The sequence below is a fragment of the Canis lupus genome, chromosome X (assembly GCF_048164855.1).
Source record: "Canis lupus baileyi chromosome X, mCanLup2.hap1, whole genome shotgun sequence".
Lineage (NCBI taxonomy): Eukaryota > Metazoa > Chordata > Mammalia > Carnivora > Canidae > Canis > Canis lupus.
Window position 1 is genome coordinate 58,401,429 of NC_132876.1, and position 22,862 is coordinate 58,424,290.

At 35.9% G+C, this 22,862-nt stretch overlaps 1 protein-coding gene across 14 annotated transcripts in view; it reads right to left on the minus strand.

Annotated features, from left to right (window-relative positions):
- The window catches only part of APOOL (apolipoprotein O like), a 245,795-nt gene that overhangs the window by 141,980 nt on the left and 80,953 nt on the right, over positions 1–22,862 (minus strand). For 8 of the 14 annotated variants that reach the window (XM_072817926.1, XM_072817927.1, XM_072817932.1 and 5 more), the window contains one exon: positions 22,664–22,781. In XM_072817926.1, the coding sequence (XP_072674027.1) occupies positions 22,664–22,781 (118 nt within the window). Of the gene's footprint in view, positions 1–1,173; positions 1,751–6,356; positions 6,410–22,420; positions 22,522–22,663; positions 22,782–22,862 lie in introns of those variants that run through there. The other 6 variants (XM_072817931.1, XM_072817934.1, XM_072817924.1 and 3 more) reach the window with 3 other exon arrangements.

Below are 22,862 nucleotides of genomic sequence, written 5' to 3' on the forward strand. Positions count from 1 at the left end.
CAGGAAGGTAATGATGAAAACTTGAATGGAAGCATGGATTAGGAAAGAGTATAAAAGGTAGGGCAGATTTAAAAAACAGAAATAAGAGAGAGGTAGAGGCAATTTAGTTTTAGGCATATTAACACTGGGGATATTGATGGGATGTAAGGTAGATTGAATAATAAATAATTAGAAAATAGGTCTACAGCTCTAAAGAAATATTGTAGCTGGACATATAAATGGTAAGGAAATACAAATGTTGGCTAAAGTCAGTAAAGTATTTTGAATGAAAATGAGAGAGCATACAGAATGAGAAAAGATGACTAGGAATGCAACTAGAAGAGCTATAGTATTTTGATTCAGAGCAAGAGAAGAATGAAGAATGACAGAGCAAAGGGAGGAGTGAGTTTCAAGGAGGGAGTGTTTGAAAGTCAATAATTACAGAAAATTCAAATAGGTATAGAGGCTAGGGAGTCAGCAGAAAGTTGGAGAGGAATCAAAAGTGAGGAAGTATGGAACTGACACTTCTTTTTTTATCAAGTATGGCAATCATAGGACAGAGAAAATGAAGACAGCTTGAGAGAAAGAGGCAGAGTTAAGGAAAGGTTTTTTTTGTTACTTTATTTGTTTATTTATTTATTTGTTTGTTTGTTTATTTATTTATTGTTTTTATAGCTCGGTATAGTTTTATTTTTATTTTTTTGCTGCAAACCTATTTTTTGTATTGGAGTTCAATTTGCCAATATATAGCATAACACCCAGTGCTCATCCCATCAAGTTACTATTTTTAGACAAAAAAGATCAGAAGCTATTTAGAGATTGAGGAAAAGAAATGAATGAAAAGAGAAACCAAAGACTAGATTAAACAGGATAGAATATGGTACTGGAAAACATGGGAAAGAATGAGATCAGGAACACAAGCACTAGCCTTAGACAAGGGGGATGCATGACTGAAGAGGTAAGTCTTGAAGGTAGAAGGGAAAGGCTGAAAATGGTCATGTCTAGCTTGAGAATAAAAGGTCTGTAATACTTCTCCTGGGGAACAGAATAGGAAACCACCTAAGGGAACCAGTAGGATTTCTAAGCAGCATTGGAGTCCCTTGTAGAATATGGTCCTCTTAAATAGTTAGAAGTGTTTTTGGACATTTAAGAGGAGTTGACATTAATAAAACAAAGAGACAAAGCCAACCCACATGTCATAAAATATGGATATTTTATTCCAGTTCTGAGGGATGAAAAAAAAAAGCAGAGGAACACATCCTTCTATACACCATTCTAATTTAGCTAACAATAATTTGAAAAATCTAAAGCAAATATGTATATGTATCTGTATAAATATTTATATATACACATACATATTTCATCAGTATTTATATATTTACTCTATTTTTGTTTTTTTTTTTATAAACACTCTTAAAAATTATCAAATGCATCCCAAAACTTCTACTTCTGCCTCTTCATCAACCATTTAATATTGTTTGGATTAAATTTACAGTTTGTGTTTTAATCCCTTATGTGACTGGTCAAACTGTACATTGTATCAGATGTGAGGGAAAAACTTTTGTTTAAAAGTTATATCCTAAAAAAAAGTGATACTTTTTGTGTCACAGTTACCCTTTACATGATTTTTTTCATCATTATTTTCAACTTCACACATCTTGCAGTTCTCTATGCAGACTATTTCAGCTTCTAGTGCTGTACATATCTACATCTTCTGGATGGGACTGCCCGTGATCCATGAGCTTGGGGTCAGGCATAAACTGTGTAGCACCTGATAAAGTATTAAAATGAAAAAAATTAGTCACTCATTAAACAAATGTATTGTTGGTACTGGGAATACAGCAGTGAACAACAGATAAAAATTTCTGTCAATATGGACCTAACATTTAAGTTTGGAAACATAGACAATAAATTAAGTAAAAGATTATCAGATGGTGGTAAGTGCTATGAAAAATAAATAAATAAAACAGGAAGGGTGTTAGACCTTTGAGTGATTTGCAATTTTAAACAGGGTGGCCTTCAAAAAAAAGGTGGTAACTGAGCAAAGAACTGAAGGAGGTGCGGGCGTGAGCCCTGTAGATATCAGAGGAAAATGCCTTGCAAGGCTAATGGACCTGAGGCATATATGAGGAACCACAAAATGGTCAGTATGGAAGGAACAGAACAGGTACAATGTGATGGTGGGTACAGTGAGAGTGATAGGAGACATGATCAGAAAACAATAGAAGTCTAAACCACATAGGTCTATGGTAAGGTGTTCTCTTTTAATGTAGAGAAGTGACATGATGTTTTATTTTTTTTTAAAGATCACTCTTGTCTGTAGGGAGAAGAGACTACAAGGAAATAAGGGTGGAAGCAGGGAGACCAGTAGCAGTGGTGGTGGTAAAAAGGGACTGGATTCTGTATAACTTCTGAAGGTGGAATGGGCAGGATTTCCTAAGTGGATTGAATATGCTTGTGTGAGGGAGACTCTGAGAAACTGGAAGGATGGAGTTGACGTTTACTACTATAGGGAAAAATGTGGGAGAAGCATGTTTGGGGGAAGGCAAGTCAAGTATGAAGTTTTGGATGTGTTAAATCTACATTGTTAACTAAACATCTGAGTACAAATGTTGGGTAATCTGTTGGATATGTAAGTCTCTAGAGCTCAGGAGAGGACTTGGCTGCTTTATAAATGTTATGGTACTAACTTATATTTGGCATTTAAAATTATGGGACTATGAGATCATCTAGAGTATCAGAGAAGAGGTCCAAGGAATGAGTCCTTTGGATACTCCAATATTTTGAATTTAAGAAAATTAAAAGAACGTATCAATTAGGCTGAGAAGAACAGCCAGTCAGTAAAATGAGAGAACCAAGAGGAAGTAGAATCCCACAAGCCAAGTGAAGAGATTTATTTCAAGGAAGAGGGAGTAATCACCTGTGTTAAAAGTTACTGATGGATTACATACGATGGAGATTGAAAATGGACTGGATTTGACAATGTGTGGATCACTGGTGATCATGATAAACTGATAGTGTGCCAGGCAGGATACTACATTATTTTCATCTATTATCTCACATTACCACCATGATATAAATAATATTTTTATATTATCCTTGTTTTCCAGATAAGGACATTTTAATTTACAGAGGTTAAGAAAATGACCAATCTCACTTAGCTGATAAATGGAGCCAGGATTGAACCCAGATAAGTCTGATTCCCTAACACAACAACTCTGACTCTTGTAAAATGGGTGTTAGAGTAATAAAAATGTTACACAATTTTAGTATTCAGTGTAATAATATATACAAAGTGTTGCATATAATAATACCCTGTGTATGGTAAGGCAAGAAACAACTATTTTAATGTTTACTTTGTGATGTAAGATTAAAAATATTTTTTTCAGAAATCTTTTTAAGTGCTTTTCAAAATCTGATTTAAAATAATTTATATTTGGAAACATATCTTTTTTTCCATAGAGGAATTTAATTTCCAGTTTTATGATGAAAACAAAGGGGAGAAATGGATTTACACACAATGATTTATGCCTCTTTAGAAACTTTTTCTATTTCATAAATTGTGATCTATCTGTAACTTCACTATCATATATATTTTAAAAAACCTAGATCATAAGTAATCACTATCCATACCTAATAATAGTTCACCATAGGATAGAAATTCTTTCTTTTTTTAGGATAGAAATTCTTAATATGGGGCCTCTTTAGTGGGGGGGGGGGTGTCTGTGGATAGAATTCATGTGTCTATGAATTTAAATGTAGGAAATTGACCTTTATTTTCATTAACCTCAGACTGAAAATGAACATTTTCTTCAATAATGAGTGTAGGCAACAAATCACAGTAGTATTAGCGGGACCTTAGATTTTGTCACTTACAGAAATCACAAATATTTTCATATTATGCTGCACTTGCAAATATCTTGAAACATTTACACTTATCACTACTTCAAAACTATGGCTTTATTAGATCTGTTAGGTACTGTTCTTTAAAACATTTAAAGAAGGACATGTCTCTCTCTCTGTGACTATCATAAATAAATAAATAAAAATTAAAAAAATATATTAAAAAAAAGGGGATCCCTGGGTGGCGCAGCGGTTTAGTGCCTGCCTTTGGCCCAGGGTGTGATCCTGGAGACCCGGGATCGAATCCCACATCGGGCTCCCGGTGCATGGAGCCTGCTTCTCCCTCTGCCTGTGTCTCTGTCTCTCTCTCTCTCTCTCTGTGACTATCATAAATAAATAAATAAAAATTTAAAAAAAATATTAAAGAAGGACATGTATTGCCATGTATTTTGTTTTATCAACTTAAAAGCATTATTCTGAGAAGAGGTCCATCACAAAGAGGTTAAGAAATTGGTTCTGCCTGCTCTTTTCTTTACCACCACCTGGTGGAAGACTTTGTTCAGTACAAGTGAAAAGTACTAGGAAATAGTTTTCTTCTTTATCAAACATACTATAGTAAGCATATAACAAATAACTATTTTATATAAGTCTGAATGTGCCTAATTTGCTTAACAATGCCAATCAGTTGACTAAGTTCTCTAACACTTCTACTTACTTCCTTATACATTTTCTTGTCCAAAGTCTAGTTAGTAAAACTTCAGCTCACCCAAATTTGAAATATACTCCTTTGCCTTTAGACCTCTACCTTTCAAAATGTGTTGAAAGGCTTCAGAATTTTAAATTATCTATAGCTTATGTTAGAAATCATTAACTAGAGGAATATGCATAGAGATTTACCTGTGGAGCTTTACCTATAATCCACCTGCTTAGAGGCCTCACCTCTGGAGATTCTAATTTGTAATTCTTAGGTAGAGTGAATTTTAGAAAACAAACAATTCTAGTAAGTGTAGCATGGATCCCTCTCATTTAGAACCACTCAGCCTAGGTCATTTGTTTTCTGCCTTTTAAAAAAGATTCACCTCCTGCTTTCCTGAGTAATTAAGGATTACATCTTTCCTCTTAGAAATTTCTTCACCCAGGATGCCTGGGTGGCTCAGCAGTTTAGCGACTGCCTTCGGCCCAGAGCGTGATCCTGGAGTCCCAGGATGGAGTCACATATCAGGCTCCCTGCATGGAGCCCGCTTCTGTGTGTGTGTGTGTGTGTGTGTGTGTGTGTCTCATGAATAAATAAATAAAACCTTAAAAATAAAAATAAATTTCTGCACCCCTTGAGCTGATCAAGGGCTCTGTGTTCTCCCAAAGGATTAGTCACAATAAAACTCTTCTTGAATCTCAATCTCCTAACCCATTAGAATGCTTTTCTTTGCACTTTATCATATTTTTAGTCTTGCATAAAAAGCTGGTGTTATCTCATTGTGATGAGCATCGGGTGTTGTATAGAAGTGTTGAATCACTATAGTACACCTGAAACTAGTATTACACTGTATGTTAACTACTGGAATTTAAATAAAAACTTAAAAGCTGGTGTTACAAAAAACAGGAAAGAATAAAGATATTTTAAATTATAAAATAACGGTTAAGATATTGTCTTAAATAGCCATTAGGTGCTATCTCGTCACAATAATTTAGTTCACACATTATCTCATTTATATTTTGAGCAAGTTAGATACAAAAAATGGGACAGATCATTAATAAATTTCTGTGTGAAATTAGGGTTGTTAAAAATTCTATTTTTGTTTCTTTGTATAAAGTTGAGATGATATTCAGCTTATAGGTTATTGAAATACTTAAAGATACTAGTCATTGCGATTTACTCTCTCACACTTTGTTGTATTCTTTTCATTCTTCTTTCTCTCTGTGATTAATTTTGGCTATATTCTATTTACTTGTATTTGAGTTTATTACTTCCTGTTCTCTTTCATGTAGTCTGCTGTTAAATCCATCCAATGAGTCTTTAATTTCAGGTACTATATTTTTCACTTCTAGAATATCCACTTGATTTTTTAAATAGATTCCAATTTCTGTGAAAGTCTCCAGTTTTCATCTTTACTTGTTCATGTTTTCTATTTAACATATTAATTATAGTTACTTTACAGTCCTTTTCTACAATCTTCAATATTTAGGTCACCTGTGGGGCCAGCTGTTATTTTGTTGTTGGTCACATCTTCTTGCTTCTTTGCATAACTAATATATTGTTTGTTTACATGGTGAACACTGTATATAAAAGAACCATAGAAACTCCAGATGATATCTTCTACCAGGGAGAGGACCCTTTTCTTCTTTAGGAAGGGTAAGGTGCTTATCATCTTAATCTAATCAGATACTGAGCTGAGTTGAAGTCTTAGTAAGAGTCAGTCAAATTGGTTCTTCTCTTTTCCTCAGCTATAGCAAACTTGAAAGGTGCTGACTGAGAGCCTGATGAGTTTCTGTTTCCCTTGCTCTGAAAGACTAGGAAATTTGGTTTTGCCCTTCAGATGTTTGGAGCCTGCTTATTTAGTCTCCTGTCCCATATTCAGTCTCCTGTGTCCTGGCAAATATTATAAAGGTTAGATGAGTCATGCATTTATGGCACACATCATCCTTCTAAAAGAAGTACCAGCAATCTTTTTCTGCAATGGGCCAGAGAGTAAATATTTTGACTTTGTAAACCATAAAGTTTGCTTTGCAACTGCTCAACTTTGCCACTGTAGTATGAAGGCAGCCAAAGACAATACATAATACATAAATCAATGAGTGTAGCTGTATTCCAATAAAACATTATTTATAGATATTAATATTTGAATTTCACATGATGTTCTCTTGTCACAAAATACTTTGTTTTCAACCATTTAAACCATGTAGAAACTATTCTTGGCTTGTGAAATTTACAAAAATAGATGGTGAGCCAGATTTGGCACAAAGGCCATAGTCAGCCAACCTCTTCAGAGGGACATTAATCCTGTGAGAAAATGTGAGAGATTTCATTCTGCTTTCACCAGATTTCAAAGAGGTCCATGACACCAAATTCCCAAATTTGTTATTCCTAAAAACATAATTTTCATTATAAATATATATGAATGACAGAGAACTACCAAACTCATATTAAGAGCCACAATATCTAACTGTATAATATTCCTAACATATTCTGTATGTCTAGGCTCTCTAGCTAAATAGTGTGCTCTCACAGCTTACTTAATAGAAATACTTCTTTATTAGCAAAATGGCTAACTACTTTGAGCAAATGATATTTTCTAATATTCTTTGAGAATTTAACATGTGATTGACATTGTATTTTGTGTTTTACATGCAAAATCTTATTTAGTCCTCAGAACTATGTGAGAAAAACATTATTGTTGTCCCCCTTTTATGGATTAGAAGACTAACTTGAGATATTAGATAATTTGTCCCAAGTAAGAAAACAAGCAAATGTTGGATCTAGGATTCACTTCCAGGTCTTATTCTTAAATCTGTGCTCGTAATAACTACTGTTTTCCATGTCTTGGACCTTTGAGATTGCATGTAAAATGTGGAAATGACAAATCCCAGAAGTATTCTGTATAATTGATTCTGAATGATATATGATAAAGCTGAATAGTACTGGCATATTTCTCTCCTCTACATATGAACTTAGAATGATTTTCATATGCCACATTATCCGTGACAAGAGGGTAAAGCATTCCAGAATAGAGATGTGTGAAGAAAAAACATTGGCTAGTGATGGTTTGGTACCACTGTTAAGCTGTAACATGTTTCATTTCCACAAAGTTATTCTTTAATTGACAGATATTTCAAAAACTGACAGGATATATTAAATACTTGTGGGAGTATAGTGAACTGTGGATTATCAGTGAGCGTCTAAAGTTTGCAAACCATTCTAGAACAGAGAGAGGGGAAGATGGTGCAGAGTAGGAAAACCCTAGGTTCACCCTGTCCCATGAATAAAACTAGATAACTATCAAATCACCCTAAATCACAGAAATTGATTTGAAGACTAGCAGAACAAACTCTACAGCTAAGGGCAGAGAGGCGGCCACATCAAAGAAAGTAAAAGGAGTGGAGACTAACGTTTGGGAGAAAAACAGATGATGGCTGCTATGGTGGGCAGGGAGCTACAGTTTTGGAGAACGGTGACAGACAAACACACAGGGGAGCACACAGGGAAAACAAATCCCCATACCAACAGGCTTGGAAAGTGAGAGGGACCAAATTTCAGAAGTGCTTGCAACCACTGTGGCTTAAAGCCTGAGTTCTATAGGTCAGTGGCGTGTCTTGGGGAGAGCCCAAAAGCATTGGTGCTGCTCTTGGAGAGAAGGCAGAGCAAACAGCCTGTGGATATATAGTATAGAAACAGTGATCTAAAGAGTACCTGGGGGAAGAATACAGTGGACTATCAAATAATACAGTTATATGTAGATTACATACAAAACTGATGGTAATGACATCTGATGAATGAATTCAGTTCATTTCAGAGCATGTCCCAAAAGTAGCATCCACAGAGAGATATTTCCAGGAACAAAAGAACTGGCAGGCACCACTTACTTTCCCAGCCCCTTAACATAAACACAGGGCCATCTGCAGGAACCAGCACAGCCCCCACAATCACTACCTAACTTGCTTACACCAAGCCATGCCCCTCCTAGTCACACTTATGTCAGTCCCAGTGCAAAGGGCCCCTTCATGCAGAAGACCAGCCCAAACCCCTGTCCAAACATGTCTCCCAACCAGGGAGATCTGCAGGGGCCTTGGTTCTCTAAGTGGTGGCGACAGGTCCCATTTCAAAAGCAGACCTGAGCACACCTAGTTAAAACACACCACATTCAGGTTAATGACAAAATACTGCCCACAACAGGCAAAGCAAATCTCTGTAAGCAACTGCCCTAAAGACTAAAGTGGATAGGACACAATAATAGAGCACATGCAGCACATATTAGAGACATTCCTGGAAGCACCAGACACTGGGGAATAGAGAACACTACACTAGATGGCACTATATGATACTTCCTTCTTAAGGCCATTATCCTTAAGAACATGAACATGAGACACAGCTGACTTTCCTAAACCAGAGAAGCAGGCACAGAGACTCAGACAGAAGGAAAAGACAGAGCAATTTGTCTTAAACTAAAGAACAGGATAAGACCATAAACAGATATTTAAGTGAAACAGACATAAAGTAACATGCCTAATAGAGAATTTAAATTAAAGATAGAAAGGATATTCATTGGAATTGAAGAAACAGAGGAAGACATCAATGAGACTTTTAAAACAGACACAAGGAATAAGAGTAGAGATGTAGGGCTTAGTAAACAAAATGAGAAACACATTTGATGGAATGAACACCATGCTGGAAGGAGAGGAATGAATTAATGATCTAGAAGACAGAATAATGGAAAGTAATCAACATGAAAAAAAATTATACCAAACAAGAAGAGACTTAGAGAACTTAATGACTCCATCAAATTTAATATTCACATTATAGGAGTCCCAGAAGTAGAAGAGAAAAGGGGACAGAAAATTTATTTCAGAGATAATAAATGAAAGCTTCCCTAATCTGGGGAAGGAAACAGATCTAGTAGGCACAGAGAATTCCCCAACAAAATTGACAAAAGTAGATCCACATCAAGACATATGAGAATTAAATGTCAAAGTACAGTGATAAAGAACAAAAAAATAAAGCAGCAAGACATAAGTAGACAGTTATATACAAAGGAAACATAATTAGGGATGCCTGGGTGGCTCAGCGGTTGAGCATCTGCCTTTAGCTCAGGGTATGATCCTGAATCCTGGGATTGAGTACCACATCAGGGTCCCTGCGAGGAGCCTGCTTCTCTCTCCGCCTATGTCTCTGCCTCTCTCTCTTTCTTATGAATAAATACATAAATCTTTAAAAAAAACAAAGGAAACACAATCGGGCTATCAAGGGATTTATCTGCATAAATTTCAAAGGAAAAGAGAGTGGCATGATATATTTGAAGTGTTGAATAGGAAAAATCAGCAGCCAATAATATTTTATTCAGCAAAGCTTTAATTCAGAATACAAGGAGAGAGAGTTTCCCAAACAAAAAAAAGGAGTTCATGACGATTAGACCAGACCTTCAAGAACTATTAGAGGGGACTCTGAGTGGAAAGAAAAGACCAAAAAGTGACAGAATATAAGTAGGAAACACAAAAGCAGCAAAAATGAGTATTTTTTTAAAAATTGGACAATGAACTCACAAAATAAATGGATATAAAATATGAAAACATATACCTAACACATGGAGAGGAGAGGAATGAAGAATGGGTATAAACTATCAAATAATACAGTTATATGTAGATTTTTTTTATTGGTGTTCAATTTACTAACATACAGAATAACCCCCAGTGCCCGTCACCCATTCACTCCCACCCCCCGCCCTCCTCCCCTTCTACCACCCCTAGTTCGTTTCCCAGAGTTAGCAGTCTTTACGCTCTGTCTCCCTTTCTGATATTTCCCACACATTTCTTCTCCCTTCCCTTCTATTCCCTTTCACTATTATTTATATTCCCCAAATGAATGAGAACATATAATGTTTGTCCTTCTCCGACTGACTTACTTCACTCAGCATAATACCCTCCAGTTCCATCCACGTTGAAGCAAATGGTGGGTATTTGTCATTTCTAATAGCTGAGTAATATTCCATTGTATACATAAACCACATCTTCTTTATCCATTCATCTTTCGTTGGGCACCGAGGCTCCTTCCACAGTTTGGCTATTGTGGCCATTGCTGCTATAAACATCGGGGTGCAGGTGTCCCAGCGTTTCATGCATTTGTATCTTTGGGGTAAATCCCCAACAGTGCAATTGCTGGGTCGTAGGGCAGGTATATTTTTAACTCTTTGAGGAACCTCCACACAGTTTATATACAAAACTGATGGTAATGACATATCAAAACCCAGTAATATGCAGAAAATAAAAGAAAATAAAAAGAAATGAAAATAAATCACTAAAGAAAACCAGCAAACTATGGAAGAGAGAAAGAATCAGAGCAAATATTTAGAAATAACCTTAGAACAGGGAATATATTGGGAATAAATATATACCCATTAATAATTCGTCTGAATAACATGGAATAAATGCTCCAATCAAAAGACATAGGGTTATCTGAATAACTATATACTGCCTAGAAGAGACTCATTTTAGACCTAAAGACACCTGCACATTGAAAATGAGGGATGGAGAAACATCTAAGATTAAAATGGATGTCAAAAGAAAGCTGAAATAACAGTAATTATATTGGACAAAACAGACTTTAAAACAAAGATAGTAAGAAGAGTCAAAAAAGGGAAATTTCACTATATAACCATGAAAGGGACATTTCAACAAGAAGACAGAACAATTGTAAATATTTATGCACCCAACATGGGAACAACCCAAATACATAAAACAGTTAATAACAAACGTAAAGGAACTAAAGAAAAATAATCTAATTATAGTAGGAGACGTTAATACTCTATTCATATTGATGGACAGATCATCTAAATAGAAAATCAACAAGGAAACAATGGCTTTGAATGACACACTGGACCAGAAGGACTGAACAGATACATTCAGAACATTTCATCCTAAAAGAGCAGAATACACACTTCGTTTCAGGTATACATGGAATATTCCCCAGAATAGATTACATATGAGATCAGAAAAAAGAACTAACAAACAAAAAGATGGAAGCATATCACACATCTCTTCTGACCACAACAAAAAGATGGAACTAGAAGTCAACCACAAGAAAATATCTGAAAAGTCCACAAATATATGGAGGTTACATAACATGCTACTAAACAATGAATGGGTCAACCAGGAAATAGAAGAAGATATAAAAAAGGACATGGAAACATGTTAAAAACACAATGGTTCAAAACATTTTGGACAGAGTAAAAGAGGTTCTAAAAGGGAAGTTTATAGCAATACAGGCCTACATCAAGAAGCAAGTAAAACCTCAAATAAACAACCTAGCCTTACACCTAAGGAGCAGGAGAAGAAAAAACAATATCTAAAACCAGAAGAAAGAAGGACATAATAAAGATCAGAACAGAAGCAAATGATATTTAATTAAAAAAAAAAACAATACAACAGGTCAATGAAATCTAGTTTCTTTGAATGAGGTGGTTATTTGAAAGAAATTGATAAAATTGGTAAATATCTAACTAGATTTATCAAGAAAAAAGTGGGACAGACCTTCAATAAATAAAATCATAAATGAAAGAAAAGAAATAAAACCAAGCCCATAGAAATAAAATTATAAGAGAATATTATGAAAATCTATATGCCAACAAATTGGACAAGCTGGAAGAAATGAATAAATTTGTAGAAACATAAACTACCAACACTGAAACAGGAAAACAGAAAATTTGAACAGACTGCTCACTTGCTCACCAGCAAAAAAAAAATAAATCAGTAATCAAAAAAAAAAAAATCCAAAGTCTAGGACTAGATGGCTTTACAAGGGCATTCTATGAAACATTTAAAGAAGGGTTAATACCTATTCCTTTCAAACTATTCAAAAAAATAGAAAAGGAAATTTATTCTATGAAGCCAGCATTACCCTGATACCCAAATCAGACAAAGACATCCCAAAATAGAGAATGAAAGGCCAATATCTCTGAGAACCACAGATACAAAAATCCTCAATAAAATCCTAATCCAACAATACATTAAAATCATTCACCACAATCAAGTGGGATTTATACCTGGGTTGCAAGGGTGGTTTATTTTTCACAAATCAGTCAACAGGTTACATCAGATCAGTCAGAGAAAGGATAAAAAACATGTTCATCTGAATAGATGCAGAAAGAGCATTTGACAAAGTACAACATCCATTCATGATGAAAACACTCAACAAAGTAGATTTAGAGGGAACAAGCATCAACAAAATAAAGGCAATATATGAAAACTCACATTAACATGATAATCCATGAGAACTTTCCCCCTAAGAACAGGACCAAGACAAGGATGCCCATTCTCACCACATTGATTCAACACAGCACTGGAAGTCCTAGCCACAACAATCAGACAATAAAAAGAAATGAAATGCATCCAAACTGGTAAAGAAAGGGAACTTCATTCTTTGCAGCTAACATGATACTATATATAGAAAAACCAAGAGACTCCACCAAAAAACTGCTAGAACTGATAAAAGATTTTAGTAAAGTTAGAGAATACAAAATCAAAGTACAGAAATCTGTTGCAATTTCTGTACATCAATAGTGAATAAACACAAAGTAATTAAGGAATTTATCCCATTTACAAATGCACCAAAAACAATAAGATATCTAGAAATAAGCTTAACCAGAGAGGTGAAAGAAGCGTACTCTGAAAATTATAGAAGACTTAGAAGACTTAAGAAAGACATTGAAAATAACACAAAGAAACAGAAAGACGTTTCATGCTCATGGACGGAAGTACAGATGTTAAAATGACTATACTACCCAAAGCAATCTACATATTTAATGAAATCTCTATCAAAACACCACCAACATTTTTTCAGAGCTAGAACAAAATATCCTAAAATTTGTATGGAATCACAAAAGATCTCGAATCGCCAAAGCAATCTTAAAAAAGTAAAACAAAGTTGGAGGCATTACAATTCTGGATTTCAAATTGTATTACAAAGCTGCAGTATTCAAAACAGTATGGTAATGCCACAAAAATAGACATACACATCAAAGGAATAGAATAGAAAACTCAGAAATAAACCCACAACTATATGGTCAATTAATCTTCAACAAAGCAGGAAGAATAACCAGTGGGAAACAATCTCTTCAATAGATGGTGCTGGGAAAGTAACATGCCAAAAAATGATACTAGGACCCTTTCTTATACCATACACAAAACTAAAGTCAAAATGGATTAAAGACCTAAATGTGAGACTAGACTCCCTAAAAATCCTTGAAAACAGCACAGGCAATAATTTCTCAGAAACTGACCATAGTAACACTTTTCTAGAATGGTCGTCTGAGGCAAGGGAAATAAAAGCAATAATAAACTATTGGGAGTAAGTTAATATGAAAAGTTACTGCACAATGAAGGAAATAATCAACAAAACTAAAAGGCAACCTAGTGAATGGTAGAAGGTATTTGCTAACGACATTTCCGATAAAGGGTTAGTGTCCAAAATATATAAAGAAGTAACCTAAAAAACTTTTGAAAGTAGCCTTTCAAAAACCTGAAAAACAATAAATCTAATTAAAAATGGGTAAAAGACATGAACATATATTTCTCCAAAGTAGAGATACTGATAGCCAATAGACACATGAAAAGATGTTCATGATCACTTATCATCAGGGAAATGCAAATCAAAACTACAATGCAGTATCAACTTACACCTGTCAGAATGGGTAAAATCAACAGCGCAAGAAACAAAAGGTATTTGCGAGGATGTGGAGAAAAAGTAACCCTCCTGCACTATTGGTGGGAATGCAAACTGGTGCAGCCCATCTGGAAAACAGTATGGAGGTTCCTCAAAAAGTTAAAAATAGATTTACCCTATGATTCAACAACTGCACTAATGCGTATTTACCCAAAGAATACAAAAACACTAATTCAAAGAGAGACAGGCACTCCCTATGTTTATAGCAGCATTATTTACAATAGCTAAGATTTGGAAGCAGCACACTTATCTACTGACTGCTGAATGGATAAAGAAGATGTAGCAGAGGAGTTAAGATGGTGGAGGAGTAGGGGAACCCTAAGCTTATCTCATCCCTTGAACACACCTAGATAAATACCAAATCATTCTGAACACCCAAGAAATCTATCTGAGGAGAGAGAGAACAAACTGCATATCTACAGGTAAAAAACAGCCACTTTTGAGAAGATAGATGCTGTGGAGAATTGAAAAGAACTGTGGGTGTGGCAGAGTAGAGGGAGCCCTAATCATGGGAAGAGAAGAGAAGAGAAAAGAAGAGAAGAGGAGAGGAGAGGAGAGGAGAGGAGAGGAGAGGAGAGGAGAGGAGAGGAGAGGAGAGGAGAGGAGAGGAGAGGAGAAGAGAAGAGAAGAGACGAGAGAGGGAGAGCGAGAGCACAAGCAGGGGAATGCACAAGAAAAACCAATGACGGGAAAACGAGATGGGCTGAAGTTTTTATAAGCAGTGGAGCTCAAAGTCAAGTTTTGGAAGTCTGCACCATCACTGTGATTGTGCCTGGTGGGTTTAGTGGTGCTCTGGTAGGGAAGGAAGGCAGAGATCCAGGAGTGGGAGCATGGTCTGAGGATCCCCTGGGTCCTCATCGGGAGGATCCACATAGGGAGAAACAGTTCCCGTTCCTGCAGTGCATTTGGGAGTGATGTAATGGTATCTCTGAGGGAAAAAGAGCTGATGGCACCAATGTGCTGCCCTGTTCATTAGCATAGGAACAAAGACATCAGCTGCAGGCAACAAACCTTGGCACTGGCTGTTTTGTGTGCTTTACATAAATTCTGAACCACTGCACAGTCATGCTACTGCTTTTCTAGGACAGACCAGCACAGGCCACAGCACAGCTAAACCCTTCCCTACAGAATCAGTGCAGGTCCACTCCATGTAGGTCCTTAAAATTTAGAGTTTTGAAACCCAGCTGTAGGCCTGAGATAAAACACGGGGGTACTGTGACATCTGGCAGGCAGATAGCTCGGACACTTCTAGAGAGGGTGAAGGCAGGGATCTGATGGAATCTGGGGAGACACAAGAGAGGCAATTATTTGCTCTTCTGTGAAGGCTTCCTGAAGAGTGGCGGGCATGAATTCCCTGCTCCAAGGACTAAAGAACACGGAGATCCCACCCTCTCCCACCCATTAGCACTGACCAATTTCAGTGAGCACAATAGCACCACTCAATGGAGGCCAGAGCTGCTCAACCAAGGCCCACCCCCTTACCCCCTTCAGGTACATCTCTAATACAGCAAGTGTGCCTGAGAATCAGTACAGCAGGGCCCTATCCTAGAAGATAAGCACAAATCCCTTGCACACACCAAGTCTACTGATTCAGAGTGGTGCAAAGCTTCAGTTCTATGGGAAATAGGATCTACCTTCTTTTTTTTTTTTTTTTTTACATATAACTTCTCTTAACAAGCAGACCAAAACACACTATTTAAATAAAGTGTCACACAGTGGACACATTCCAAACACCCCTAACTGCAGGCAAGGAGAAACTCTGCAGAGGACTGACCTGAGAAAAAGAGCAGCCAAAACACACGGGCAGAGTGTACTCTCTGAAACATCTCCTGAACCACCAGGTCAGTATAAACCTCTTCTTAAAATGGCCATTACTCTCAGGAGCAGCAATATAAACAGGCTTTCCTAACAATAAGACACACACACACACAAAAACCCAGTGACCTAGACAAAATGACAATTTGCAAGAATTCACCCCAAAAGAAAGAACAGGAAGAAATGATGGTCAGGGATTTAATCAATACAGATATAAGTAAGTTGCTTGAACCAAAATTTAAAACAACAATTATAGGGATCCTAGCTGGGCTTGAGAAAAGCATAGAAGACTCCAGAGAATCCCTTACTGCAGAGGTAAAAGAACTAAACATGCAAAAATATAAAATGCTATAACCAAGATGAAAATCTGACTGGATGCAATGCCTACAAGGATGGATGAAGCAGATTAATGAATCAGTAATACAGATGATAAAATTATGGAAAATAATGAAACTGAAAAGAAGAGGTAAAAAAGGTATTAGATCACAAATGTAGATGTAGGGATTTCAGTGACTCCTTAAAGTGTAATAGCTTTTGTATCACAGGAGTCCAAGAAGAAGTCGAGAGACAAGAAGAGGCAGAAGGTTTATTTGTACATAGTATAACTGAAAACATCCCTAATCTGGGACAGGAATCAGACATTGAAATCCAAGAAACATAAAGAACTTCCATTAAATTCAACAAAAGCTGGCTATCACCAAGACATATTATAGTCAAATTCACAATATACATAGATAAGGAAAGAATCCTGAAAGCAGCAAGGGAAAAAAAAGTCCTTTACCAAGAAAAGAATGCAGATCAGGTTTGCAGCAGATCTGGCCACAGAAAGTTGGCAGGGCAGAGACGCATGATATATTCAATGTGCTGAAGGGGAAAAATAAGCAGCCAAGAATACTTTATCCAGCAAGGTTTCCACAATAGAAGGAGACATAAAGAGTTTCCCAGACAAACAAAAAATAAAGGAGTTTGTGACCGCTAAACCAGCCCTGGAAGAAAAATTAAAGGGGACTGAGTAGGAAAAAAGAAGACAAAAAGCAACAAAGACTAGAAAGGAACAGAAAACATTACCAGAAACACCAATTTACAGATAACACAATGGCAATAAATCAAAAATCTATCAAAAATCACTATGAATGTAAATGGTCTAAATGTTTCAATCAAAAGACATAAGGTATCAGAATGGATAAAAAAACAAAACCCATCTATATGCTGCCTTCAGGAAACTCATTTTATACCTAAAGACACCTGGAGATTGAAAGTGAGGGGATGGAGAAACATCTATTATGCTAGTGGACATCAAAAGAAATATAGAATAGCTGTACATTTATCAGACAAACTAGATTTTATAGCAAATACTATAAGAGATGAAGGACATTGTATCATAACAAAGAAGTCTATCCATCAAGAAGATCTAATAATTGTAAATACTTATGACCCCAAGTAAAGAGCATCCAATGTATAAGCCAATTAATAATACACAGAAACTCATTGATAATACAATAATATTAGGGAATTTTAACACCCCACTAAGAGCAATGGACAGATGAATTAAGCAGAAAAATCAAAAAGGAAAAAATGGCTTTTAATGACACTGGTCCACATGGACTGATATATCTGATATCATATAGATATATTCAAAACATTTCATCCTAAATCAGCAGAATACACACATTCTTTATGAGTGTACATAGAACATTCTCCCAAAGAGATCACATATTCTATCAAAAACAGGCTCAACGAGTAGAAAAAGATTGAGATCATACCAATGCATAATTTCAGAGCACAATGCAATAAAACTTGAAGTGAATCACAAGAAAAAATTTGCAAAGACAACAAATACATGGCAGATAAAAAACATCCTATTAAAGAATGAATGGGTGAACCAGGAAATTAAAGAAGAAATAAAAAAACACATGGAAACAAATGAAATGAAAACACGACAGTCCAAAACATATCAGATGCAGTAAAGGTGGTTCTAAGAGGGAAGTATATAGCAATGCAGGCCTACCTCAAGAAGGAATAAAAGTCTCAAATATACAACCTAATCTTACATCTAAAGGTACTAGGAAAGGAACAGCAAATAAATCATAAAGCTAGCAGAAGAAGGGAAATAATAAAGACTAGAGCAGATATAAATGATATATAAACAAAAATCCAGTAGAACAGGTCACTGAAACTAAGAACTGGTTCTTTGAAGGAAGTAATAAAATTAATAACCCTTAGCCAGACTTACCAAAAGGAAGGACCCAAATAAATAAAATCGCGAATGAGGGAGGAGAGATCACAACCAACACACAGAAATACCAAAAATTATAAGACAGCATTATGAAAAATCATATTCCAACAAACTGGGAAATCTGGAAGAAATGAACAAATTCCTAGAAACATACAAAATACCAAAACTGAAAAGAACAATTAGAAAATTTGAACAGACCCATAACCAGCAAACAAATTGAATCAGTAATCAAAAATTTCCCAGCAAACAGCGCAGGGCCAGACGGATTCCCAGCTGATTTATTATCAGACATTTAAAGTAGAGTTAATACCGATTCCTCTCAAACTGCTCCAAAAAGTAGAAATGGAGGAATACCCAAACTCATTCTACAAGGCCAGCATTACCTTGATTCCAAAAACAAAGACCCTACCAAAAAGGAGAATTACAAGCCAATATCCCTGATGAATAAGGATACAGAAATTCTCAAAAAGATACTAGCAAATCACATTCAACAGTATATTAAAAGAATTATTCATCACTATCAACTGGGATTTATTACTGGGCTGCAGGGGTGGTTTAATATTAGCAATCAACACGATATACCACGTTAATAAAAAAAAAGATAACCATATGATTCTCTCAATAGATGCAGAAAAAGCATCTGACAAAGTACAGGATCCATTCTTAATAAAAACCCTCAACATAATAGGGATAGAGGGAACAAACCTGAACATCACAAAGGCCACATACAAAAAATTCACAGTTAATACAATCCTCAATGTGGAAATACTGAGAGCTTTTCTTATTTAGTCAAGAACAAGACAGGGATGTCCAGTCTCACCACTGCTCTTTAACATGGTGCTGGAAGTCTTAGCCTCAGCAATCACACAACAAAAGGAAATAAAATGCGTCCAAATCAGCAAAGAAGTCAAACTTCCACTATTTGCAGATGACATGATATTCTATGTAGAAAACACAAAAGACACCATCAAAAAATTGCCAGAACTCATACATCAATTCAGCAAAGCCACAGGTTATAAAATCAATGTACAAAAATCTGTTTCATTTCTATACTCTAATTATGAAGCATGAGAAAGAGAAATCAAGGAATTGATCCCATTTTCAATTGCATCGAAAACCGTAAGATCATTAGGAATAAACCTAACCAAAGAGGAAAAAAAATCTGTACTCTGAAAACTAAAGAATGCTTATGAAAAAAAAATTGAAGAGGACACAAAGAAGTGGAAAAACATTTCATACTCATGGATTGGAAGAAAAAAATTTTTCTAAAATATGTATACTACCGAAAGCAATTTACATATTTAAGGCATTCCCTATTGAAATACCACCAGCATTTTTTCACATAGCTAGAACAAACAATCCTAAAATTTGCATGGAAACACAAAATACCCTGAATAGCCAAAGCAATCCAAAAAAGAACAGCAAAGCTGGAGGCCTCATGATTCCAGACTTCAAACTACATTACAAGGATGTAGTCATCAAGACAGTATGGTACTGACAAAAAGACAGACAGATCAATGGAACCAAACAGAAAACCGAGAAATGAACCCACAACTATATGGTCAATTAATCTTGACATAGAGGGAAGAATATCCAATGGAAAAGACAGTCTTGGGGTGCCTGAGTGGCTCAGTCAGTTGGGTGTTCAACTCTTGATTTTGGCTCAGGTCATGATTTCAGGGTCATGATATTGAGCCACATATCAGGCTCCAGGTATGGAGCCTGCTTAAGATTCTCTCTCTCCCTCTGCCCCTCCCACCCTCCCTGCTAGCACTCCCACTCCAAAAAAAAAAAAAAAAAGACAGTCTCTAACAAATGGTATTGGAAAACATGGATAGCCACATGCAGAAGAATGAAACTGGAGCAGTTTCTTACACCATATACAAAAGTAAACTCAAAAAGGATAAACAACATAAATGTGAGACAGGAATCCATCAAAATTCTAGAGGAGAACACAGGCAAAAACTTCCCTGACCTGGCTGTAGCAACTTCTTACTAAACATCTCCAGAGGCAGGAGAAACAAAATAAAAAATGAACTACTGGGGGCAGACCGGGTGGATCGGCGGTTTAGCGCCACCTTCAGCCCAGGGTGTGATCCTGGAGACCTGGGATCGAGTGCCGCGTTCGGCTACCTGCATGGAGTCTGCTTCTCCCTTTGCCTGTGTCTCTACCTCTCTCTCTCTCTGTGTGTGTGTGTGTCTCATGAATAGATAGATAAAATCTTTCTTAAAAAATGAACTACTGGGACTTCATCAAAGTAAAAAGGTTCTGCCCAGCAAAGGAAACAATCAACAAAACTAAAAGGTAGCCTCTGGAATCAGAGAAGATATCTGCAAATGACATATCTGATAAAAGGTTAGTATCCAAAATCCATAAAGAACTTATCAAACTCAACACCCCAAAACCAAATAATCCAGTTAAGAAATGGGCAGAAGACATGAATAGACATGTTTCCATAGAAGATGTACAGATGGCTATCAGGCACATGAAAAGATAGTCAACATCACTCATCATCAGGGAAATAGAAATCAAAACGATGATATCACCTTACACCTTCAGAATGGCTAAAATTAACAACACAAGAAACAACAGGTGTTGGTGAGGATGCAGATTAAGGGGAACCATATTACACTGTTGATGGGAATGCAAACTGGTGCAGCCACTCTGGAAAACATAAGTACGGAGGCTCCTCAGCAAATTAAAAATAAAACTACCCCACGATCCACCAATTGCACTATTAAGTATTTACTCAAAGGATACAAAAAACAGATTTGAAGGGGTACATGTACCCCAACGTTTACAGCAGCATTATCAACAGCAGTCAAAACATGGAAAAAGCCCAAAAGTCCATTGACTGAATGTATAAAGCAGGGGTGTGTGTGTGTGGTGTGTGTGTGTGCGTGTGTGTATCTGTGTATGTGTGTATGCATACATGCAAGAGAAAAAAGAAGATAGAGAAAGAGGGACAAGCCAGAAAAGAGACTCTTAACTACTGAGAACAAACTGATGGCTACCAGATGGGAGGTTGGTAGGGGATGGGTGAAATAGCTGATGGGGATTAAGGAGTACACTTGTTGTGATGAGCACAGGGTGTTGTATGAACTGTTGAATCACTGTGTTGTACACCTGCAACTAATATAACACTGTATGCTAACTATTCCAGAATTGAAATTAAATAATACAAAAATAAATACTGTAAACCATCAGATTAGAAATGAGTAGTGACAGAACATTTTAAAACTCCTATCAGGTTAACTTAGTGACAGGTTTTATAAAAATTAAGACAGAGGAGATAGCTGAAATTAGAGACTAAACTCTGATTTTAAATTAGATAATCTATATACAATAGAAAGAACTTGGACTTTGTTATTAGGAAAATCTAGGTTATGCATACATCTCTACTACTCATAAGTGATATGATTTGGTCAAGTTACTTAAGCTTCCTGAGTCTTAGTCTGTTCATCATGCAATAATTATAATTACATAGGCACAAGAGTTTTGTGTTTTGTTATGCTTTTTAGATGAGAATTGAATAACATGATATTTTATAGCTCTTTATATCACAGTATGTGCTCTGTGAAGGGCAGATATCATTATTTCCTACTCCCTTATCTCTGACTTGGTCTTATTTCCTTTGCAATAAAACAATAGGTAGTACCATTCACATTGTACAGATAGATAATCCTATGTAACCAACCCTGTGACTATTGAGTTTATGTGAATACACTCCTAAAATGATATTAAACACTGTTACCTTCTTAATGATTATAGTAAAACCATGGTAGAATTTATCTAGAAAGTGTAATTGTCACTATTTGGTCTCACACAGTATCAATTGCCAGTATCTAATATTAAAAAGGTTATTAGTATTATAATTGGTGTTATTTTACTATTTCATGCTAAAATGTTCTCCCAGTGTCTAAATAAAACTAAATAAAAAGTGATGGTGGAAACTAAGACTGATAGGGGTAAATAGCACAGGAAATGGAAACCTAGTATTTCTTCTATGTAGATATGACTCATTCTTATAGCCTGTAAATTAACAGAACCTAAAAGGCACGATCTCTTCCACCTAATTACAAAGCTCACATTTATGAAGTAATATTAAATGCTTCACTTACCCAACTCACCAGTGCTACTCCACACCCCCACATGCAAAGATTGGTATTATGAACAATGTGGCAATTAGAAAAAGTTCCAAGTACGTAAATATCTCATAATCTAAAAAGATCATATATAGACTACAGATATGAGAAAGAAAAAACATTTATGAAGAAAGCACATAAGTTCAAATTACTCCTAGTAATACTATAAAATTATTTAAGAAAAGAATGAAAACAAAATTGAATTATTTCAAACAAACCTGAGGTGGATTCTGATTTTCTCTTTGTTTCAGAGATGAGTTCAGTTGGCAAAGGCACTGAGTATTTTAGGCTGTCAGCTGTTTTTGCGGGTATTTCTATTTCAGCAGAATTTCCCAGCTGTTTACAAAAAGATTTTTCCTTCATAAGTAAATCATTTTGCTAAAACACTAAAACATCCTAAAAACGTATACTATGCAA